Source organism: Rattus rattus, chromosome 11 (genome assembly GCF_011064425.1).
Source record: "Rattus rattus isolate New Zealand chromosome 11, Rrattus_CSIRO_v1, whole genome shotgun sequence".
NCBI lineage: Eukaryota > Metazoa > Chordata > Mammalia > Rodentia > Muridae > Rattus > Rattus rattus.
The window spans coordinates 70,294,934-70,317,736 of record NC_046164.1 but is presented as its reverse complement, the minus strand read 5'-3'; the positions used below and the strand labels follow the sequence as shown (position 1 = coordinate 70,317,736).

General features: G+C 43.5%; 1 protein-coding gene across 1 annotated transcript in view; it reads left to right on the top strand.

The window, feature by feature from the left end:
* The first annotated feature begins 2,550 nt into the window (after nt 1–2,550).
* Htt (huntingtin) overlaps nt 2,551–22,803 on the top strand; it is a 142,279-nt gene continuing 122,026 nt past the window's right edge. Inside the window, exons 1-2 of the mRNA XM_032915843.1 lie at nt 2,551–2,926; nt 17,188–17,271. Coding sequence (XP_032771734.1) covers nt 2,727–2,926; nt 17,188–17,271 — 284 coding nt within the window. The 5' untranslated portion in view covers nt 2,551–2,726. The remainder of the gene's footprint in view (nt 2,927–17,187; nt 17,272–22,803) is intronic.

Genomic DNA, 22,803 nt, shown 5'->3' with positions numbered 1-22,803 from the left:
TGGATGCACCCTTTCCTTTGCAGAACACTTCCTAGAAGCAGTACTACTTCTGCTTCTCAGGGGCCAGGACTTAAGTCAGGTGATTACAGTTAGCTGTGGTGTCTTAGCTGAATGGCAAGTTACCCAGATTTCAAACAAACAAAAACAAACAAACCAGTTTGTATTTCTGAATAAGGTCAGGCCTGAGTAACTGCTAGAATGTGGTTTGGTTTTATGGATGGAACCACATCCGGTATCATCTTGTAATTTATATACTGAAACAGTTAACTCCTTAGAATAGCAGAATGGTCTTGTGTTCAGGGAGTAGATGGTGGCCTTTCTCATGGGTCTTTCTGAGTAGCTAGTCTGGATTGGAACTCACTAGGTAGCCAGAGCTGTCCTTGAACTTTAAATTCTCCTGACTCAGCCTCCCTACTGCAAGGATTACAGGCATGTACCACTAAGTCTTGGAAAGTCTTTATCAGAAGTGAGGTTACTAGATCTTAGTTCCATTACTTATGTTTTCATAGAAATTAGGACACAGACACAGAGGGATGATGGCGTGAGGCCTCAAGTGGAAGCTGCTCTGCCAATGCCTTGATTTGGAATTTTAGTTTGAAGGACTTTGAGAATATAAACGACTATTGATAACTCCCAGGCAGTATAAGCCAACCAGTATACTTATTGTTGCCAAACAAATTACCAGAGTATAGTTGCCTAGCAAAACATATTTATAACTATCTAGTTTCTGTGGGTCCAGAATCTTGGTCCGGCTCACATCAGTCTTTTGTTACCACTTCTCACTCACAGTGGACAATTAGGTACCAGTGCCTTATCTGAGATCTCAGCCTCAAAAGAATCACTTTAGAGCTTTAGTGGTGTTGGCAGGGTTACTTCCTATGTAGGCTGATGGGCCACCAATGTCTGTCCTGACTGTTGGCCATGGGCAATTATGTTTTAAGTCTTGTCAATTGTTCCTTAGCTGAGAAGTTAGTAGTTAGCAAGACTGAATTTACATTTGTAACCTAACAACAGTGTGACATCCCATTATCTTTGCCTTGTATTCATTAGAAGTCAGTTACTAGCTGCCCATACTTGGGAACATGGATGCCATAACCTAGAGAATGCTGAGGCAGGGCTCACTGGGCCTTCTTCCAAGTCTGCCTACTAGCACCTACCAGCCCTGACCGGCTGTTAGAGACTGCCTCATGTGAGGGCTGGCACTGGCTCTGTGCATCCAACAGTGGCATTAGTAACAGGAGGGACATGGAATTTAAAGACTGTTTCTCTGCTGTCCTTGCCAGTTTAACAGAAGCGGGCTGCTTATACCCCTATAGGAACAATATTGGTTTCTGTATACTTGACCATTTTGAGAAAAGGGAGTGTCTTATGGCCATGGAATAGGTCATTTGACTCTTACAGGTAGCCCGAAGCTTCATTGGATTTCTCACTGCATGGATCACCTCCAGACAGCTCTTTCAGGAGCCAGCACATTGTTTGTTTGTTTGAGATGGTTTCTGTGTAGCTCTGTGTCCTGGAACTCATTTTGCAGAACAGGCTGGCCTCAAACTCAAGAGATCTGCCAGCCTCTGCCTCCTGAGATTAAAGGTGTGCTCTACCATTGCCTGGCTTTTTTTTCTTTTCTTTTTCCCTTTTCCTTTTTCTTTTGAGACAAGTTCTGATATAGCCCATGCTGACTTGAATTCACTATGAATTCAAGGGGAAACTCCAGAACTCCTGATCCTCCTCCCACCTGCTGAGTGCTGGGATTACAGGCATGATTACCACTCCTGGTTTATAAAGTGCAGGGATTAAACCCAGAGCTTCTGTGCATGCTACTCAAAGCATTCTACAAGTGCTATGATTAAAGGCATGCACCACCATAGCCGCGCTGAAGCCAACACTTTTTGCTAGGCAGGCTGAAGGAACAGCCTGGGTGTACCCGCACCATTCTTAGCTTCCTGCTTTTAATTGTTTACCTTTGGGAGATGGAGGCTCTAGAGACAAGGACCTCAGCCCTGGTGGCAATGAGACCACCTTGTAGATTCTGGCTAATGGGTATAGCAGTTCCCAGGATCCGGGTCTCATTGTAGTGTGTCTGACCAAAGCTCCCCAGCTCGCTGCGCTCGGGACTGAAGCTCAGGCCATTGCCTGGCTAGTGGAAAAAAGAGCCTCTCTGGATTCTGGGTTCCGAGCTCCACAGTCGCCTTCCCGGTGACTCCAGGTGTAGTGTGGCTTTATGCAGGGAAATTTCTTCTCTTTCTTTCCCCTTTCCAACCCTTCCTTCCGGGTCTCCCCAACTCCTCTGCCCACCCCCTCACCTTTTCTGTCGCCGTTGCCGCGCTCACTCTCGGCTCAGCTCCGCCCCTCATCTGGCAGCCTGCCTCGCCCACCGATCCTCTTGCTTGGCTTTTTCACTCAGAGGAGCTGGGCGGGGCCTCATCGGCGGGGCGGAGAGTCTTAAACTAGCAGAGGCAGGGCACGCCCACGTCCAGACGTTGGGAAAGAGGACGACGCATCCGCCTGTCAATTCTGCAGGTCTGGCGTGGCCTCGCCTCCGCCGGCATGACGTCACGGGACGCACTCGCCGCGAGGGTTGTCGGGACCGGCCCAAGATGGCTGGGAGGTTTGGTTCCGCTTCGGTCTACCTCGCAGAGCCCCATTCATTACCTTGCTGCTAAGTGGCGCTGCGTAGTGCGAATAGGCTCCAAGCCTTCAGGGTCTGTCCTGTCGGGCAGGAGGCCGTCATGGCAACCCTGGAAAAACTGATGAAGGCTTTCGAGTCGCTCAAGTCGTTCCAGCAGCAACAGCAGCAGCAGCAGCCGCCGCCGCAGGCGCCGCCACCACCGCCGCCGCCGCCGCCTCAACCCCCTCAGCCGCCGCCTCAGGGGCAGCCGCCGCCACCACCGCCGCTGCCAGGTCCGGCCGAGGAGCCGCTGCACCGACCGTGAGTCCGGGCGCCGCAGCTCCCGCCCGGGGCCCGCGCCCCTGGCCTGCGTGCTGGGCATGGCCAACCCGGTCCCCTGTCCAGAGGGTCGCGGTACCTCCCTGAGGCCAGGCCTTCCGGGCCAGGGCCCTTGCCTTGAGGGGTCTTTGGCCTTCCCCAGAGGAGACAACCTGGTCAGGCCAGCTAGGGACTCGCTGAGGAGCTTCACGGCTCCAGTGCCTTCACCGTTCCCAGTTTGCGAAGTTAGGGAACGAACTTGTTTCTCTCTTCGGGGGAAACTGGGGCGGTGGCGCACTTGACTGTTGTGAAGAGAACTTGGAGAGGCAGAGATCTCTTGGGTTACCTCCTCATCAGGCCTGGGAGCCGGGAGTGCAGGACAGCGTGAGAGATGTGCGGATAGTGGATGACATAATGCTTTTAGGAGGTCTCGGCGGGAGTGCTGAGGGCGGGGGAGTGTGAACGCATCCAATGGGATATTCTTTTTCCAAGTGACACTTGAAGCAGCCTGTGACTTGAGGCACTTCATACTCTCCTGGCGTTTTCGTTTAGTTCATGGTGCAGTGTAGTTAACAAGGTTTTAAGCATCGCTGGAGAGGTGTGCTTCTGTATGCTCTGTTGGTCTGCAGGCAGTTGGATGAGTTTTATTTGTCAAGTACATGGTGAATTACTTATGTGTGATTATTAATACAAATTATACGTGTATGTGCATATATATGAAAGAGTGGACTGATATTTATTGCCTATCTATTTTCTGTTGTATATAAAATGGATACATTGGTATTGTGCAGTTTACACCAGGGAATGAATTTTACTAGTGTTGCAGTCAAGCTTGTTTTAGAACATGGACTACTCAGACTCTGTGTAGATATCTCGTGTACCAGTAAAAGTTCCTGTTTAGTTCTTTACTGACATCTTATAGATCTTTGGAAGCTCACTGCTTGTGATTGGAGAGAATATTGAAACAGAAGACAGATCATGAGTCACAATGCTCTAAGAGAAAAGAGATGCTCAAGATATTTCCTGGAAGTCCATGCTGGGTGTTCAGCCCCGTGATTTCTTGAGCTCAGGTCTTTCTCTCAACTCTGGGCATTTTATTTCTAATCTGAACTTGTATAATTAATAAGGAGAACTTTCAGGAAACAACCTACTAAAGAAGGCCATTAAAACTCATTAGAAAACAAGTGTTCTAATGATACCACTGAACTTATTCCAAGCTCATTTTTACTAATTTTTTTTGTTTTTGTGTTTCTGATAGCATCCCTTCCCTGTTCTGAGTTTATTTTTTAAAAGATAAAGATTTGGGGAGAAATGTTGTCTTATTTGTAGAACAAAATATATGAATAAATTTATCTTCTATAAGGTGAAAATTGTGAATAGAAAACCTCTTATCTCTAGATAAGTAATTTCTTTTTGCTTTCGAGACAGTCTCACTATGTAACTCCTGTAACTTATGGAGATCTATCCTCCTGCCTCTGCCTCCTCAGTGCTGGGATTAAAGGCATGTGGCACCATGCTTGGCTGTTCAAATATTTTTTTAGTTAGTTGTTTAGATTATTACCATGACTCTGCCTCTCTTGGTGGTAGGAATTGTGGAAGTTTACATATTTCCCATATTTCTGTAAACTTGTGTGTGTGTGTGTGTGTGTGTGTGTGTGTGTCTTTGTCAGAGAGAGAGAGAGTGTTCTGTACCCGCTTCAAACACAAATTAGTTTGTTTTTGCATAAGTAATTAAGTAATTCATTAAACATGATACAGTCCCATAGATAAAAAAGGCTAAATAATGAAAACATCTCCCTTCCCATTTCCTAACTCTGTACCCAGGAGCAAGCTCTGTTACACTTCATTTGTCCTTCCAGATAAAATTTGGGCATATGTTAGGGCAGGCTTTTAAAATTGTTTATAAGCAAGAGTGTTTTGGAACAAAAGCTTTTAAAAGCTTAAACAACCCCTTGTTACCACACTGTACATCACTAACTGTAACATTTTCCAAAGTCAGCTCCATTAGTGTATATTTTATATTTCTATGTACTTTGCTGTGAAAAACCAAATGCTCATTAATAATAAGTAACAAACTCACTGCTTGGAAGCTTTGATTTTGGCATTCTGTTCACTCACTTCGCTTAAAAGTCCTTTTTTCAAAGTGAGACCAGCCAAAACAGTTTTAGAATGAATCTGTTCTATTTTTATGACTCTCATTGTGTTCCATAGAACCAGTGTCACAGCCATGCGTGGGCTTCTGTTGAAATAGCCGAGAACTTGTTCTCTGCTCAGCTGGCTGCATTGGGTCCGATAGGCCTTAAGCAGTTGACATTCACCTTTAATAGACCTCATTAGGTTTCCTGATCGTAGTCATTCATTTATCAATATTTGCTGATCATCTCCTGTGTGCCCAGACTTATTCTAGTTGCAGGTTTTAGCAGGGAACAAAGTTATGACCTCATGAAGCTAAAATTCTTGGGAGGGACATAGACAGTGAGCAAGGTAGTTTGTTCATAGTAAGTGATGAGGTACAGTAGGGAAGGGGATTAGGAAATGCCAGGCTTGACTGCTTTAGACATGGTATTCAAATAATGTCTGCTTAGTAGAAGACTTTGAGTCGACATCTGAAGAGTCAGAAATCTACCAGGAGGGTGTATGGAAGAGGAGATTTCCTGCAAGGGGATCGTGTCAAAGGCTTTCCTGTGTGGGAATTCCTGCTGTTTGTTTGTTTGTTTTGAGACAGGGTCCCTCTGTGTGGCCCTGGCTGTCATGGAACTCACTCTGTAGACCAGGCTGGCCTGGAACTCAAAGAGATCCTTCTACCTTTGCCTCCCAAATGCTCCCAGTACTGGAACCATAGGTATGCCCTATCACAGTGGGGGTGGGGGGCAGCACAACTCTTGAATGGTAAGTAGTGTATGTGTGTGTGTGTAGGGTGTGCAGAGGCCAAAAGAGAACATTGAGTGTCTTTCTCTCTTGCTCTCCACTTCTCTGACTGAACCTAAAGCTGCCGATTTCTAGTAAGCTGGCTGACCAGCAAACACTGGGGATCTGTCTCTATTCACCATAGTGAGGTTACATGAATAGCCACACCCAGTTTTTGTAGTAAATGCTGAAGACTTAAACTCAGGAGTTAGGCTTGACTCACTTTCTTAATTATGTTCTTCAAAGCATAGATATTTTAAATTTTGATGAAGTCCAATTTGTGTATTTTGTCTTTTGTATGGTAGATTCTTAAGAAACCACTGCTTTATCTGAAATCACAAAGATTTATATACTCTCGCTTTTTCTAAGAACTTTAAGAGTTGTATGAAAGTCTGACTCATTTTGAGTTTGTGGTTAAGGTAGAGGCCTGACTTTTCTTTTGCATGTGGAATTTAGCACTTTTCTTAAAGAGACTGTTCTTTTCTCATTGAATTGTATTGACATTTTTGTGGAAAATTATACCTGTATGTAAATGTTTCTACTTCCATTTTGTCATTGATCTGGATCTGTTCCATGCCAGTACTGTACAGTCTGACTACTGGTTTGTATCTTAAATCATGAAGTGTGCCCTCCAACCTTGTCTTTTTCAGAATTGCTGTGGTTTTTCTGGGTCCCTTGCATTTCTACATGAATTGTAGGGTCATCCTGTCAGTTTCTGCAAAGAAGCCATCTGAGACTGAGTCTGTACATCACTCTGATTCTAGTCCGTCAATATTGGCAAACTTTCATGGCCAGATAGTAAATGTTGAAGGCTCTGTGGCCATCATAGCCAGTCAGCTTTGCCATTGTAGCATGAAAGCAGCCACATGCAATATATAAGAGAAGGAGTACATAAAATGGAATTTCTTGAGATTTCAAGTCATGAAACATTCTCTGATTTTTTTAATGTTTTATTTATTCTTCAACAGTTTCATGCATGTACAATCTTTCTTGAACTCATGCAGGTTCCCACTATTCCCTTCCCACGTGTACCCCCAACATGTCCTCCCACCTCCATGTCTTTTGTTTTTAATGACCTACTGAATCTAGTTAGTGCTGCCTGCTGGAATGGAATGTCGACTGCTCTTGTGCAGGTCTGAGGCAGACTTTTTCTGTGTAGTCCTGGCTTTCCTGGACCTCCTAGCTCTGTAGACCAGGCTGGCCTCAAACACACAGAGATCTAAATGCTTTTGCCTCCCAGTGTAGGGACTAACGGTGTATCCCCTGACCCCGTTCTTGTGTTGTGAGCATAACTGCAGTGAGTTCATGAGTACAGCAGCCATGTCCTGTCCCTTCCCTTCCCTGAACCTTGGGCATGGGTGTTGATTTAGGTGTCACAGTTAGGCTGACAGTTCATCAGTCACCAATTCTCAGTATACTGTGAGTCTTTGAATTACTGCCCACTGCAGAAAGAGGTTCCTTTGACCAAGGTTGACATAGCACTAGTCTATAGGTATAAACGGAAATATGTACTCTTGTTTATTTGGTTGGCTGGTCTTTGAGACTGGGTTTTTCTGTAGCCTGACCATTCTGAAACCTACTCTGTAGACCAGGCTGGCCTTAAACGCAGAGATTTGCCTGTCTCTTCCTCCTAGGTGCTGGAGTTGAAAGCATGCACCACCACATCCGGTTCTCAAACACAAATATTTGGAAGGTAGTCTAAGAACATGTCTATTTAGCAAAACAACAGAACCAGGGTCCCCTTTTAGGACCTGTAATCTCCTTCCCCTGAGTCATGGACTTTTGACTAGGTTTATACCTTTGTGGTGCACACTGTAAGGGTCATTTTTGAGTTATACATTCTAGTACCTTCTGTCGCACTCAGCTAACCCATGAGCCGGAAAGGCTCTGGTGTAGTCATCCTTTTCTATGATAGAGAGTATATCGTGGGCAAATCCAGGCCTTGGCTCTCTAAAGTGGGGATAGTTGTGAGGATTGAGGAGGTGATGGGAAGTCCTGTCCCCTCCTCATTTTGCTAGCATGGCTGATATGGTAGTTCTTTGCATGTAACTCCTACACTGGAAGGAGCTGGATGGGAATTGTTTGGTTTTTAGTCACTAAATCCATTGTATCAGGACCATGGCAAGTTCTTAGGAAGTACTTGGTAAATGCATAGAGTTATAATGGTGCTTGGTTAAACATACAGCACTTTTCATACTTTCTACTTTTGTTTTTCAAGTTAAATATTTTTTTCTACTTACCAGTGTCATGCTTTAGAAACTTGTTCTCTTAAAAAAAAAATGTGGGTAGGCTGGGCATGGTGGCCCACATATTTAATCCCAGTACTCAGAATCTCTGAGTTTGAGGCCAGCCTGGTCTACATGGAGAGTTACAGGACAGCTAGGGCTACATAGTGAGACCCTGTAGTCAAAAAACCAAAACCAAACCAAAGCAAAACTTTGTGAGCTGGTAAGATAGTGAAGTTGCTTTCTCCCGTTCTGAGTTTGATCTCTGGGAGCCATGTAGTAGAAAGAGGACCAGTTTCTACATGTTGTCGTTTGATCTCCATGTGAGTGCCACAGTGCACACACAGTGTATTAAAATGTACATGTATAACTGTAAAGTTTATTTACCACTAACAGTCAGACACTAGCACTGGGGCCTCAGGAGCCTCTTCCTGCAGTGCTGTGGGAGTGTACGCCTTTAAAAATCTTGTTGGGGTTTCCTTACTTTTTGGAGACAGTTATGACAGAGATTAAACTTGGCCTTGAGCAAATTTCACACACATTCGACTACTGAACCACAGTGCCTATTCAGTTTTGAATATCGTATGACTAGAATCATACAGCTCCACCCATTCATAGCTCATACTTTGTGACACAGCTCCTTTTCTTCAATGTTAATTGGTTTAATATTTACCCATTTAGTTAGTTTGTCTGTTTTGTATGAATATATCCTGTTTTCTCATCTTATTAGTGTATGTTTGGGTTATTATGCTTTGACAAGTGCTGCTGTGAGGATACCTTCTCCTATCCTGGCCTATCTTTTCCCTCAAAGAAAATGGTGCTTTTTAATGAGCAGTTCCTCATTTTGGTGAAGTCCAACTTGTCATACTTTTCCATTATGGTAAGTGCTTTTATTTCTTTTTTGATGAATTTTTCATCAACTCGAGACCATGAGACATTTCCTGATCCTGTTGTGTAAATGGCATATTGATTTGCCTTTCCTATTGAAGTTGGCTTGTTTTTGTGTGTGGTGTAAAACAGGCTTCTTGTTTGTCCTTCTAATGAGGATACTTCTTTTTTCAGCAGTTTCTTCCATGTTCTGTGTGTATCTCCTCCCCTTTATTGTTACTAAGTTAATATTAAAATGAATTCACATTAAGTAGGGTCTTTCTCTTTTTTTAAACTTTTTATTGATTCTTTGTGAGTTTCATATCATGCATCTCCCTGTCCCATGTCCCCCCCTGCCCTTTCAGCCTCCCCCTCAAAAGAAAATAAAAACAAACAAACAAAAATAAACAAAATATAGAAAACATCCTGCTGTGGAAGCTGTAGTGTGTCACAGTGTGCCCCACAGTATATCCCTCTGTCCACACATCCTCACATGCAAACGATCACTGCAATAAGTCATTTGTCTGGTTCAAGGTCTCTGGCTTCTGCCACACCATCAATATTGGATCTTCTCCAGGACTACTCCTGGTTTATCCAGTTGTTGCCCTGTGTCATCAAGTTCTCGCAGCTTTGGATCAGCAGGACTGGCTGGACATGCACTCCAACAGTTCATAGATGACGTAGATGTTGGGGTGGGCCTGGGTGGTAGTTGTGCTGGTCAGCCTGGGAGCTCTCCAGCACCGCTCCAACTAGGCCAGCCAATGTAGTGAGGAGGGAGAAGGATATTCCCCTCCCCAAACACACACATGACTCCATGGAAGACAAGCAGTGGATCCAGCTCTCTCTCATCTCACCCTGAGGCTAGGTCACCTGTGCCCCTGCCACCATACTGTGCTGCCTCGGTGAGGTGAAGGGCCTACTCTCCCGAGTGCTGCTGCTGGTGAGAGGTGTGTCAGCTCTCCAGAGTGCCACAGCCATTTCTGCACAGATACATGGTCTCAGGTAGCCACACAGACCAGGGACATTTCCATGGTTTCTAGTGGCAATAAGAGTTATAGACATCACATCAATCCCTGCTACTGCATGGCCACAGACCCAAGACATGGCCCTCGGTTGCAGCAGGGGCTGGGACTTCACCATGGTTTCAGGTGGCAGGGCTGGCTACTCAAAACAGGGCATTCCTCTTCACCCTCATGTCTCAGTTCCTTCTCTCTTCATAGCACTCAGACTGTTCTGCTTCTTTTTCTCTTCCATCTGCCCATCACACACTTGGACATTGCAGAGTCTCCTGCTGCAGGCAGGCCATGATGCTGGTGTGCCTCTGGTGACCTCCTCTGCTTGTGCTGTTTGGCATGGTGGCAAGCAGGCCTCTAGGTGTCTATAGCTACTCGTGTGGCATGGCAGCAATATCCTCCCCACACTGCTTTCTACAATGTGGCAGGCAGGTCTCTGGGCTTCTTTTCCTGCCAGTGCCATGTGTCATGGCAGTGGGTGAGTCTCCTCTTTGTTTTTTTTTTTTTTTTTTTGAGAAAGGGTTTCTCTTTGTAGTCCTGGCTGTCCTGGAACTCGCTCTGCAGAGCTGGCTGGGCTTGAACTCACAGAGATCTGCCTGGTTCTGCCTCCCAAGCGCTGGGATTAAACGTGTTCGCCGCCACCACAGGCATGGTAGGATCTTTTGGCATACTTATTCTGGGGTTGTTTAATCTATTTAAGACAGCTTTGTTTTGTAGCCCATGCTGGCCTTGAGCATGCTGGGATTCTCCTGTCTCTACTCCCTGCATTGTAGGATTGAAGATGCTCACCATGTTTGGCTCTAGTTACCTTAAAATAAGGACTGTCTCTTGCTAATAATACTTTCCATTGTACAGTGCAGAGGCAGGTTGATCTCTGCGAGGTTGAGGCTTGATCTACATCGAGTACAGCCAGGACTACAACAGACACCCTGTCTTGAAATAAAACAAAAACACCAAACCTTTCTGAAAGTGGTCTAAGTGTACACTCATGTAAGGATAGGACTTGACAAAAATAAGAGAACAACTGTCAGGGAATCAGAAGCTATGAATTCCTGCTTTAGTCTGCTGTGCTTCCTATGGACAGGACAGCTTCTAGACCTCAGTCTTGCCCCCAGTATGGAGTGTGCATGTGTGGAGGAAGAGGAGGAGGAGGAGGAAGAGGAGGAGGAGGAAGAGGAGGAGGAAGAAGAGGGGGGAAGGAGGGGGGAGAGGAGGAGGAAGAAGAAGAGGAGGTGGTGGAGGAGGAAGAGGAAGAGCAGGAGGTGGTGGTGGCTGAGGAGGATGAGGAGGAATGTTTTTAAATTCCTTGAGCAGATCAGTCTACCCTCTTAATGTGAAATCACATTGTTAAAAAAGAATTTTATTTTTAATTAGGGTATGTGTATCTGTGTGGAAGTCTATGCACATGAGTGCATGTGCCCTGAAGAGGGTATTGGATCCCATGTTTCTGGAGTTATAGATGGTTGTGAACCACCTGATATAGGTCCTGGGAACTGAAATTGTGTTCTTTGGATTAGCAGCAAGCACTCATAACCATTGAGCCATCTTTCTAACCCCCCGTAATCACATTTTTAAAATAACAATCAGTGTAATTCTAAAGTTAAGAATTTAGAGATGAAGGCCTGAATTTATATTTTTAGAAGTAGCTCTTAGATAAGTTAAAAGACTTGTTACAGTGTGCTTTAAAGTCTGTGTTTTACATGCCCCCACAATTGTGAGCCTGCGTAGAGTGCTTTATTGCACACTTAGGATAGTCTGGCTGAAGTTTGTTTTCATTTTAAAGATGTGGTTTCAAGTGGTTGAAAAGCCAGGCTTGCTTTTACCCTATTGATATAGTTCCTACCCTGAGCTATCTTATTTTTCATAAAAAACAAATCAGTCTGATTTACCTCTAAAAATCCCATCTAATTCCATAAGGAATGAAATACCTATAGATTTATTTATTTATTTATTTATTTATTTATTTATTTAATTTCATCAGGTTTTCTTATTGGACAGAATGCAGTTATTTCAGACTGGGACCTAGGCCAGGTGTGGTGGTGAGGGCTGCAGTTCCAGCACTAAGAGCCAGAGATGAAGCAGGAGGACGACCTTGACTTCTCGAGAGGAGGGGCTGAGTTGTAGGCCAGACAGGAGTGAAGAAGAAGAGGGCAGATACTTACAGAACTCAGCTGGAAAATGTATGGCACACAGCTTCAGCTTTATCATTTCTCTTCTCTTTTAAACTACAGTTCAAAGGGCCAGAGTTCCTTACAGGTTGGAGAACATTGGTAAGGAATGAATGAGGTTGAAAGGTAGCCTGAGGTCAAATTGATTTGTTATTTTGAGACAAAGTCTTGCTATGTATATTCAAGGCTCTTCTCAAATTCCTGATGCTCCTGCTTCAATCTCTTGAATGCTGCCAGGTTATACTATTGGGATCATATTCTAATTGACTGAGAAGTCTGTGATAGAGGTCCTGGCTTTTGACTTGCAGAGAATACCAAAAGGATTTTCACTTTTTGATATTCCTTGTTAGTTTCCTCTCTGTTCTGAGGGTGCCTTCTGACCCTCATACTTTAAATAAGAATATTTGGCATGCTAAGAGGAAACACTTGTTATAAGGATGTAAAACTACCTTATTCTCCAAGGCTTACTGCTTCTGACCATTAACCTAGGCTTAGTTCTCAAAGCTGCCGGCCTCCATACAATCTAATTTATGCCTCGAATATTTTCAACTTCTAAGACTTAACAGCTCCATAAGCTCACCCTTTCTTGTTCTTTCTAATCTCTGGCTTGCTGATTCAGCTCAGTTAGCTGTTCTGGCTCAAATACCTCTCTAAGCTGACTGATTCAATCTGGCTTCTCTCTCTTGGCCTCTCCTGAATTGCTCTGCTAGGCCTCATACTAACTTTGGCAATCAGTTCCAATCTTCTGGCTCCTTCTCATTCTCTGGTTCACTCTGTCTTCATCTGTGTCTAGCTTGTTCTCTCTCTGCAACCTGTCTCTCTATAACTATCCGGGTAAAGCTACCTCCTTCCTCTCTCTGCCCTCCCCCAGGAGCTCCCCCAGTACCTCCTCTAGTAGCTTCCCGTTCCTTTCTCTCCTGGTGAGAGTTGGGCAGATCTAGTCTATCAAATCTTTCTCTGACTCATCACTTTGTCTACCACTCAATTAGACTTCTACAACCTAATTTTACCCTCATTGTTCGGGATTAAAAGTGCATACTAAGAGTGTGTTTGTGTTTGTATTCTTGCCAGAAAGGCTTAGGTGTATGCTAAAGGCTTAGCCACACCACAGCAAGAAACAGGTTGTTTTGTTTTTTGTTTTTTGTTTTTTTTTCCTTTTTTTTTTTTCAATAAATAACACAATCTCAGGGTTCATAGTGTGTGATCACATACTCTGCAACATTACGTCTTGGATGTTCTGGCCTGAATTTTAAACCTGGCGTCATGAGAGATGGATTCTAATAGAAGAGTTGTGCTGCTCTTAGAATGTACAGGGTCAGAGTACAAGTGCATGAAAAAGAGGAACAATATCATTATTGTAATAGCAAGTAGATGGCTTGCTTTTCACGCAAAGCAGGTACTTAATAACTTTTATTTGGATTTTAAGTCAAACTAGCAACTATTGGGAACTTTATGTAGTAGTAAAATTTTATGATGTTAGAGAAGGTTAAATTTTCCCTGAAAAGGGTTTGTTCAGTTTGCTGGGAAATAGTTTGGGATGAGGTAAAAAGAAAAAACTGAAGATTTATCTTTTCTTTGGTTGACTGTGATGGTTTATTCTCCTGCTTTTGACAGTGACATCTTGTGATGTAAATCTGTGAACAAGTGATCTTTGCATGTGTATGTGTGTATGTGTGTGTGCTCCCTCACGTATGTGTATGAGCGTACTTGCCGTGGACCTGTGGAAGTTAGAGGACAACTTTGGAGAGTTGCTTTGGTTGTCCTAGTCAGGGTTCTCTAAAGGAACAGAACAGAAAAGATGCGTATGTTAATTATTGTTCTATTGTGATGAAACACTATGACCAAGGCAACTTATAAAAGGAAACATTGAATTGGAGCTGGCTTACAGTTTCAGAGGTTCAGTCCATTATCATCATGGCAGGATTATAGTGCCATGGTGCTAAGAAGTAGCTGAGAACTCACATCCGATTAGCAGTTTGCAGGGGGAGGGGGGAGGGAGGGAGACAGACAGACAGACAGACAGAGATACTAGACCTGATGTGGGCTTTTCAAACCTCTTAAAGTCCACCCCCAGTGACAGACCTCTTCCAACAAAGCCACACTTGCTATATTTTTCCAGATAGGTTTATTAACTGGAACCAAACATTCAAGCATATGAGCCTTTGGGGCCATTCTCATTCAACTACCACTATATATATATGCTATATAAAATGTGTATATATGTATACATATGGTATATACACATTTACATTTTTAAAAGGGGATTTATTATATTGGTTTACAAGCTATGGTCTGGGTAGTCCAACAGTGACTTTCCTCTGGTAGAAAGGCCAAGAATCCAGCAATTGTTCAGACTGAATGTCTCAGCAGTCCTAGTCTGGTGCTGGAGTCCTGGAAGATTCCTAGAGAGCTGTGGGGTCTTTAGTCTATGTTGGAGTTCTGAAAAAGTAGGTTCTAACACCAGTGAAGGAGTCCTTCAGGGACAGGATAAATCAGCAGTTCTCAATATGTGGGTCATGACCCATTTGGGGGTCCAGCGGCCCTTTCACATGGGTCGCCTAAGACCATTGAAAAGATATTTACATTGTGATTCATAACAGCAAAAATTACACTTATGAAATACTGTACAGTGAAAATACTTTTATGATTGGTGTTCATTATGACTTGAGGGACTTTATTAAAGGGTCTCAGCATTGGGAAGGTTTGCAACTGCGGTGATAGATGAATTAGCTATAGAGAGTGAGCACATGAGAGCAAACAGCGAAACCTTCCTTCCATGTTATTATATGTGAGCTGCCACCAGAAGGTGTGACCTAGATTTAGGGTGGGTCTTCCCACCTCTAATAATCCAATCAGGAAAGTCCCTCACAGATATGCCTAGTGCTTGGGTTTTAGTTGATTCCAGATGGTGTCAGTTAGGATTAGCCATCTCATTGGTCCTTTCCTTTCGGCCTGTTCTCTACTCCTCCTTCCTTGCTTTGTCCTTCTCCACTCCCCCATCTATCTATTCAAGTAATTTTCTTACCAGACCAAAGGATTTGAGTTCAGGATGTTTTGGATAAAGCTTAATTATTTCTACCTTTCTTTGCTCTCTTGGTTTTAGACTCTCAAATGTAAAGTTAATGATCATTGTTGTTTATCCTTCGGGTCTCCAAAGATTCACCCAAGAAACTAGTACTGATAATTTCTTTAATAGATTCTCCCATGTCGGACATTTACTTTATTTGATGAGTTCTTGTAGAACGCTGTACAGGTGGGTGCTGAGTGCTAGTAATGTAGATAAGATGTGGTCCCTTCACCCTCCCTTATGGGGATATAAGCTAAGGAGCACTGTCTGCAGAATTGCCAGCAGGACCTGGAGAAGGGCCATTGGTAAATAAGAGCTTCCCCAAGGTGCCCAGTGCCTCAGATTGGACAGAACAGCAGAATTATGAGTTTTCATCTCATTGTTAAGATTAGCATTCTCAGGGGTTGGGGATTGCGCAAGGCCCTGGGTTCGGTCCCCAGCTCCGAAAAAAAAAAAAAAAAAAAAAAGATTAGCATTCTCCTTAAGTCATAGTTTGATAAGCTTCACTAAGTCAGTCCAAGGTGGCAAACCATAGAAGGTGCTATCATATAATCCTTTCGGGTTATCTCATGAAGGAGGGAGAGCGAGAATGAACATCAGAGAAAACTTTTTCCAGCTCATTTCTGTCACTTCAAAGAAGTAAGATGAATACTCCATGGGCCTAGCTATAATTGGTGTGCAGCTGTTTTTTTTTTTTTTAATCTTTTTTTTTAATGTATGTATGTGTGTGGCGTTTGTATGGAAGCATATCTGTGTGTACGGGTGTGTGTAGAGTATGGAGGCCTGAGATTGATGTCAGGAATCTTCCTCATCATTTTTTATACTTTGTTCTTTGAGGCAGGGTCTCTTAGTCAAATTCAGGCTTTGTACTGATAGCCAGCTAGCTCAAGGACTCAAGTCCCATCTCTACCTTTCAATGCTGGAATCACAGGTGGCTACTGCCATTGTCACTTCGCATTTTAATGGGTTCTGGGGATCTGGATTCTGACCCCTTTGTACAGCAGATGTTTTAATTACTAAGTCATCTTTTCAGGCCTCATTCTCCCCCCCTTAAACTCCTTTTTAGCAAGTGATACAGCCCCATCTAGTCATTTGTAACTACAGAAAAGTTGGCGTGTTGACATGCTGCTTCTGTCAACACATACCTCCTCCTAAACTTGTCAAAGTCTGAAGGGATGTTGGGAATCACTTTATGACAACCCATCACTCCCTCTCAATAAGTTTCCGTTGTTTGGCAAATTGCATTTTGCTTATCTTTTAGTAGGTGAAGAGCGTTTGCTAGATTTCAATTCCAGCATTGCCGCAGTGAGATTATGAGGATGGGAGGTGTGGGGAAGCCTGTGCTTCTGAAGATCATATAGGGACCCAAGATGCTGCCATGCTGTCCTGCACTCTTCTGACTGTCTTTATCTGTATAACTGACACTTGAGTGTTGGCGTGTTTGTTCTGATTGGAGGATGGTGGCTAGGACATGCAGATACAATAGGGATTTGTATATCACCTGCATTCCCAATCCATCTATGGGAGCAAGTTATGTGCTTGTTGCTAGGCAAATTTTGGTTACAAGTCAGCAGTCTGCGTACCTTTTAGGAAAGAGATGAAGGAGACATACTCACTGACCCTGGTACTTACAGATTCTGTACTGGCATAGTTGTCAGGCATTGGGTCTTTTCTGTGCTGGAAACCTCTGCACAATCTCTGTCACCAAAGTCTTACCATTTCGTGGGGCCTGTCTTCCTGTTTTCATCCCTGCCTAGTTGTTGGCACTCCACTTCCCCTTTCTCTGTGATGGGGACAATAAGCTGCTTTTTTCACATCTCTGACTTTTCTGAGTGGCGTGTGAGGAAGCTCTTGATTGACCTCATCTGTCATCATCCCTTCCTCATGCCGCCTTCTTCCCAGCATGGAGTTTATGACTTGCTATAGTAGCCAAGATGTACTTAGGAATGAATGAGAAATAGAAACGAATGAAGAGTCACCTCAGTGGACGCTCATTTCTTCTCCTTTGTTTTTTTAGAAAGAAGGAACTCTCAGCCACCAAGAAGGACCGTGTGAATCACTGTCTAACAATATGTGAAAACATTGTGGCACAGTCTCTCAGGTAATTGGTTCTTTAAAAAAGATTCATATGGAGGGGCTGGGGATTTAGCTCAGTGGTAGAGCGCTTGCCTAGCAAGCGCAAGGCCCTGGGTTCGGTCCTCAGCTCTGAGAAAAAAAAAAAAGATTCATATGTTTATGAATATGAGTACTCTACTTGCATGCATGCCTGCGTGACAGAGGAGGGCATCAGATCCCATTGTCGCTGGGTCGCTGGGTCGCTGGGTAGCAGTGCTGCGCCATCTCTCCAGCCTCTTCTTTTTGTTTTTGGTTATTTTCGTTGTTGTTGTTTTTCTTTCTTTGTTTAAAAGCTGTCTCTCAGGTAATTACTGAGTAGGGTGATGGTGCATATACCTGTAACCTGGCCTTCAGAAGGCAGAGGCAGGTGGATCTTCATGAGTCCAGGGCTAGTCTGGATTACAAAGTTAGTTTCAACACCTACGAAAAGAAATCTTGTCTCCAAAAAAACACCCCCCCCCAAAGAAAAAAACCCAGAAAACAAACAACAACAACTAAAGAAATGGTTGCTGGGTGGTGGTGGTGCATTCCTTTAATCCCAGCACTTGGGAGGCAGAGGCAGGTGACTCTCGAGGCCAGCCTGGTTCACAGAGTGAGTTCCAGGATGACTAGAGCTTACACAGAGAAGCTCTGGAGCTGTATTTATATCCACATACTCTGTGTCCACTCTGGATGTGTTAGCATGCTCCTTGTACTCTTAGCTGTGTCTCACAAGTCCATTTAGGCCAAGTGTAGTATAGTACATGCTTGTAATCCCCGTTCAGCAGGCTGAGACAGGAAGATCTTGAATTTGGAATTAGCCTGGGCAACATAGCAAAACCGTGCATCAAGAGAAATCCATTTAAAAAAAGGATGTTTTTACCACTTTTGCAGCTGTGTTAAAAGGGTATCTGGGTTCTCACATGGGTCATGTTTTCTTTTTGTCATCATATATGAGAATTTTAGATAGTAGTTGAATGGCATGTTGATAATTTAATTTGTATTCTTTTAAGCTTTATTTATTTTTATTTTATGTGTGAGAATGTTTTGTCCACATTTATATATTTGCTCCCTGTATGTGCCTGGTACCCACGGAGACCATAAAAGGACACTGGAGTCCCTGAAACTGGAATTAAAGGGGGTTATAAGTTGCTGTGTGGATGCTGGGAAACAAACCTAGGTCCTTTCTGCAAAAGCAGCAAGTGCTCTTATCCACTGAGCCTCCTATTTTTTGTTTGTTTGTTTGTTTGTTTGTTTGAGACAAGGTGTCAAACTCACAGTATAGCAAAAGATGACCTTGAATTCCTGTTTCTCTTGCTTCTACCTCCTGAATCCTTAGATTCTAGACCTGATCTCTTAAGAGTTTCTATTGCTGTGATGAAATACCATGATCAAAAGCAACTTTCACTTAGACATGCATGTAAAAGTCCATCACTGATGGAAATCACGGCAGGAACCTGGAGGTAGGATCTCATACAGACTGTGGAGGGGTACTGCTTACTGGCTTGTTCTTCATGGCCTGATTAACCTGCTTTCTTATAGAAGCCAGAACCACCAGCCCAGGGGTGCTCCCGTCTACAATGAAACTGGCCCTTCCCCATCAATCATTATTTAAGAAAATGCCCTATAAGCTCTGCTGCTTATAGTCCCATCTTATGGAGGCATTTTCTCAATTCAAGTTTCCTCTTCAGATGAGTTTAGCTTATGCCACATCGGACAGAAAATTAGCTAGGACACACACACACACACACACACACACACACACACACACACACACACACACACACACGGTATTTCAAGAAAGAAATTTGTCTGGGCAGGAGGCTCGTGATTAGAGACTAGCTGCCCAGGCTTTATAAAGGTATGGCTTCTTCTCAAATGAAAAGAGAAGAAGAAAGGAATCAGGTTGGGCTCAATGTTTATTTCTTGTCTCCTATATTAAAAGTTCATCTTTATTAGTTGTTATGGACTGAATCTGTTGTGTATCTCCTCAACCTAGTCTATAGTCTATATGTTGAAGATCTAGTCCCCCATGCTTTCGTGGGGTTGATGTCACATCCCACAAGTTAAAAAGCTTCGTCTCATGGGCTATTCATGTACCAGTCACAGGCCTGTGGGAGGCTGCTGAGTGGCTAATCAGAGATTTGTATGACCCTCTCTCAGGTTGAGGGGTTTGTGGTGTGCTAGGGTGGCTTGCAGAACTCAAGCAAATACTAACATTTTCTGGCTTGCTGCAGAGAGTATATAGTTCAGGAACAGCCAGATTATAGAGATTCAGAGGGTGAGTTATGGGGAGGGAAGCATGGCACCCCTGTGCTCTTCTCTTCCAGACTTCTACTTGTGTGCTGCACAGACTCCAGTTACCAGAGCCGTGAGATAGATAGGTGCTGTGCTTTAAGCCGTCCAGACTGTGGGGTTTTGCTGTAGCAACCATAGCAGTGATAGAATAAGTAGCGCATTGTCACCATCCACGTTGGCAGTCAAGATCATCAGAACTTTTGTCAGAGGAAAGACACTCGGCCACCATAGACACAGATAGAAATGCTAACTTAAAAACAAAGCTGACCACAACAAAAATCAATCAGAAATGCAAGGAAGTGTAGGGAGTTGCAATTTGTAACAAGAACAACTAGTCAATATTGGCCCAGAAATTAAACTATGTTAGCATACAGAAACACTAAAACAGTGTAAGAAACATTAAAACAGAATAACTGTTTTTTATGTCTAGGGAGCAAAAGGTTGAGGGTATGGGAAGAAGAAATAAGACAGGAAAAAGACTGAGCCTGAACTAAAATAAGGAGAGAGCCTACTTCTCATAGCAGATGCCTGCCAAAATTCAGGGAAGTGCCATCTGTAAGGCATGCTCTCCTCAGTAAAAGTCTGTTGTCAGATGACAAGGTGAAATAAAGAGGTTTTCAGACATACCACTGAGGAATACCCCCTGTCTGACAAGCAGTGAGTTTAAGACATTTTAAAGGAAGTGTTTCTAGCAGATAGAAAACGATACCAGGTGGAATCTGGATCTACCCAAAGGATTGAAGAGCAGTGGTGATAGCATCTGTGCTAGCAGATGGATAGCCATAAGAAGGCTGTCTCTCTGTCTCTGTCTCTGTGTCTCTGTCTCTGTCTCTTGGTCTGTCTCTCTCTTTCTGAGACAAGATTATGTACTGATCTAGCACTCGTGATCTTGCCTGTGCTGCTTGAGTGCTGGGATTTCAGATGTGAGTCTCATGTATGCAGCAGCCTGTGCCATGATACTGTTTTAGGGGAGATATGAATGTTTACTCAACCCTAGGAAAGCATTGATAGACCAAAGTGTTGATGCCTCTAAAAGCCAACATGGTCAATCAGTGAATGCATAGGGTATGGGTGAGTGGTTACTTATAGGCTTAAAAGGCAGTGCATCACCAAAATCTCACCCTGGCATGGGAGAGAGCTCACTAACGCTAGAACCCTGGAACTCTCTGTACAACTTGGACCATAACATTTTAGGAGCCTACCCTAGCAGTCCTTACTACTTATATAATCTAGGTGTCGTAGTCAGGAGTTATATTATTGTGATAAAACACTGTCTAAACGAAACTTGGGGAAGGGAGGGTTTATTTCAGCCTGTACTTCTACATCACAGCCCATCACTGAGGGAAATCAGGGCAGGAATTGACTGATGCAGGTAATAGAGGTAATGGAGGATGCTGCTTACTGCTTCCTCGCATGGTTTGTCCTGCCTGCTTCTTACAGCACCCACGGCCACCAGCCCAGGGTTGGCATCACTCACAACAAACTAGGTTCTCCCAAATCTATCATTAATGTTTAAAAAAGCACCATAGGCCAAACTGGTAAGGGCATTTTATCTATTGAAATTCCCTCTTCTAGAATGATTCTAGCTTGTGTCAAGATGACATTAAACTAGCTAGCACACTTGGGGACAGAGGGTCATTATAAATCTGATAAATTCCAAGCATTCCCTTAGAATTTCCTGACTCTGAAAGGTCTTGCTATACAGCACAGTCTTTTCTTTTTCTTTTTTCTTTTATTTATTTTTGTTTGTTTTACATTGATTGGTTGACTGTTATGTTAAAGGGTGTGCATTGTCATAGTACTTGTGTGTAATTTAGAGGCCAACTTTCAGTTGTTGGTTCTCTTTTCGTGATATATGTTCTGAGTATTGAAATCAGGTAGATCATCAGGCCTGCTGCTAAGTTATTTGCTGACTATGTGTAGAAATTTTATTTTGGATAGATTTGTTGAATAATTAACCTTCCCTGTTGATGCTACTAGAAGGAGTCCTGAGCTCATTTATAGAGCTGTCATTAACGTTCTGTTTTGGCACCACTAAGACTGACATCTGAGGGAAAGTCTCTCGCATCAGACTTTCCTCCTTAGATTCTAGTTTATTACTGTATTCCTTATGTATAATGTCTATCGCATTTCTGAGTACCATGTCTTCTTGCTCTGTATGTACTGAGCATTATTGATCCCTTTTCTTTCTCTTAGGTTTATGGATGTCTTTCGACTCCTTTTGAGACAGAGTCTCATTGTGTAGCTCTAGTTTGCTTAGAACTTGAGATCCCCCTGCCTCTGCCTCCCTGGTGCTGGGATTAAGATCATGTGCTAGAACTTTCTTGTTAGAGGTAAAAGAGAAAGTGACTATACAGAGTCCTTTAGATTAAGATCCTAGTACAGCAGTCTGCTTTTGATGTTTTAGAAATGGCATGCCCCATCCTGTGTCACCAGCATCACTTCCAGGATATCCCTCGTGTTACAGGTTTGAGATACTTTAGAGTTTCACTCACATGGCCCACAGCCTCTTCTTCTAATGGATGGGCTTAGCTTGTTGGATCATGCCATACCAAGCAGGAGCTCTCAACTTAACCTCCTGTAACATTTCACAAATAGTATGTAGCATGTAATTATAAAAAAAAAAAATCCATGCTAAAGCCATCATGGGGAGCTGCAAGCTGAGATCTTCCCAGGTTCCTGAGGTTAACCTGCCACTGAACTGCTCCACACTCCCAGGCCATCTGTTCCCTAAGGCCAGTCTGCCGAGACTGGCTACCACTGGCTCTAAACCCCTAGCCCTGTAAAATGAAAACTCCAGAGGCTTGTAATTTATCAGCTAGATTAATAACAGTAAATCTTCAACCCCCAAAATGTCCACAAAAGAACTCAAAACTCGATAAAACTTGATATAAGTACAAGCTACACACCTAGGTGGGGCAAATGTACCCTATTTTACTCTGTTGTTCCTTTCCGATATCCATAGCTACCTATGGCTCTTTTAGGTCACGTGGATCTGGTTTATCTTCTTCCTCCATCTTCTCTCCATCCATCTCTTGTCTCCCTGTTACCCCCCTCTCTAAAACTTTCAGCTCCACCCAATTTTTCCACTGCCCAATCACAGGCTCTATCTTTATCTGACTAATTAAGATTTCACCTGACCTCACCTTCATACAAACAACAATCCACACAAGTGCCCAGATTCTGGTTTTCGTGATACCAGTACTCCGTTTCTTGCAACAGAGAAGCCTTGTGAGCCTGT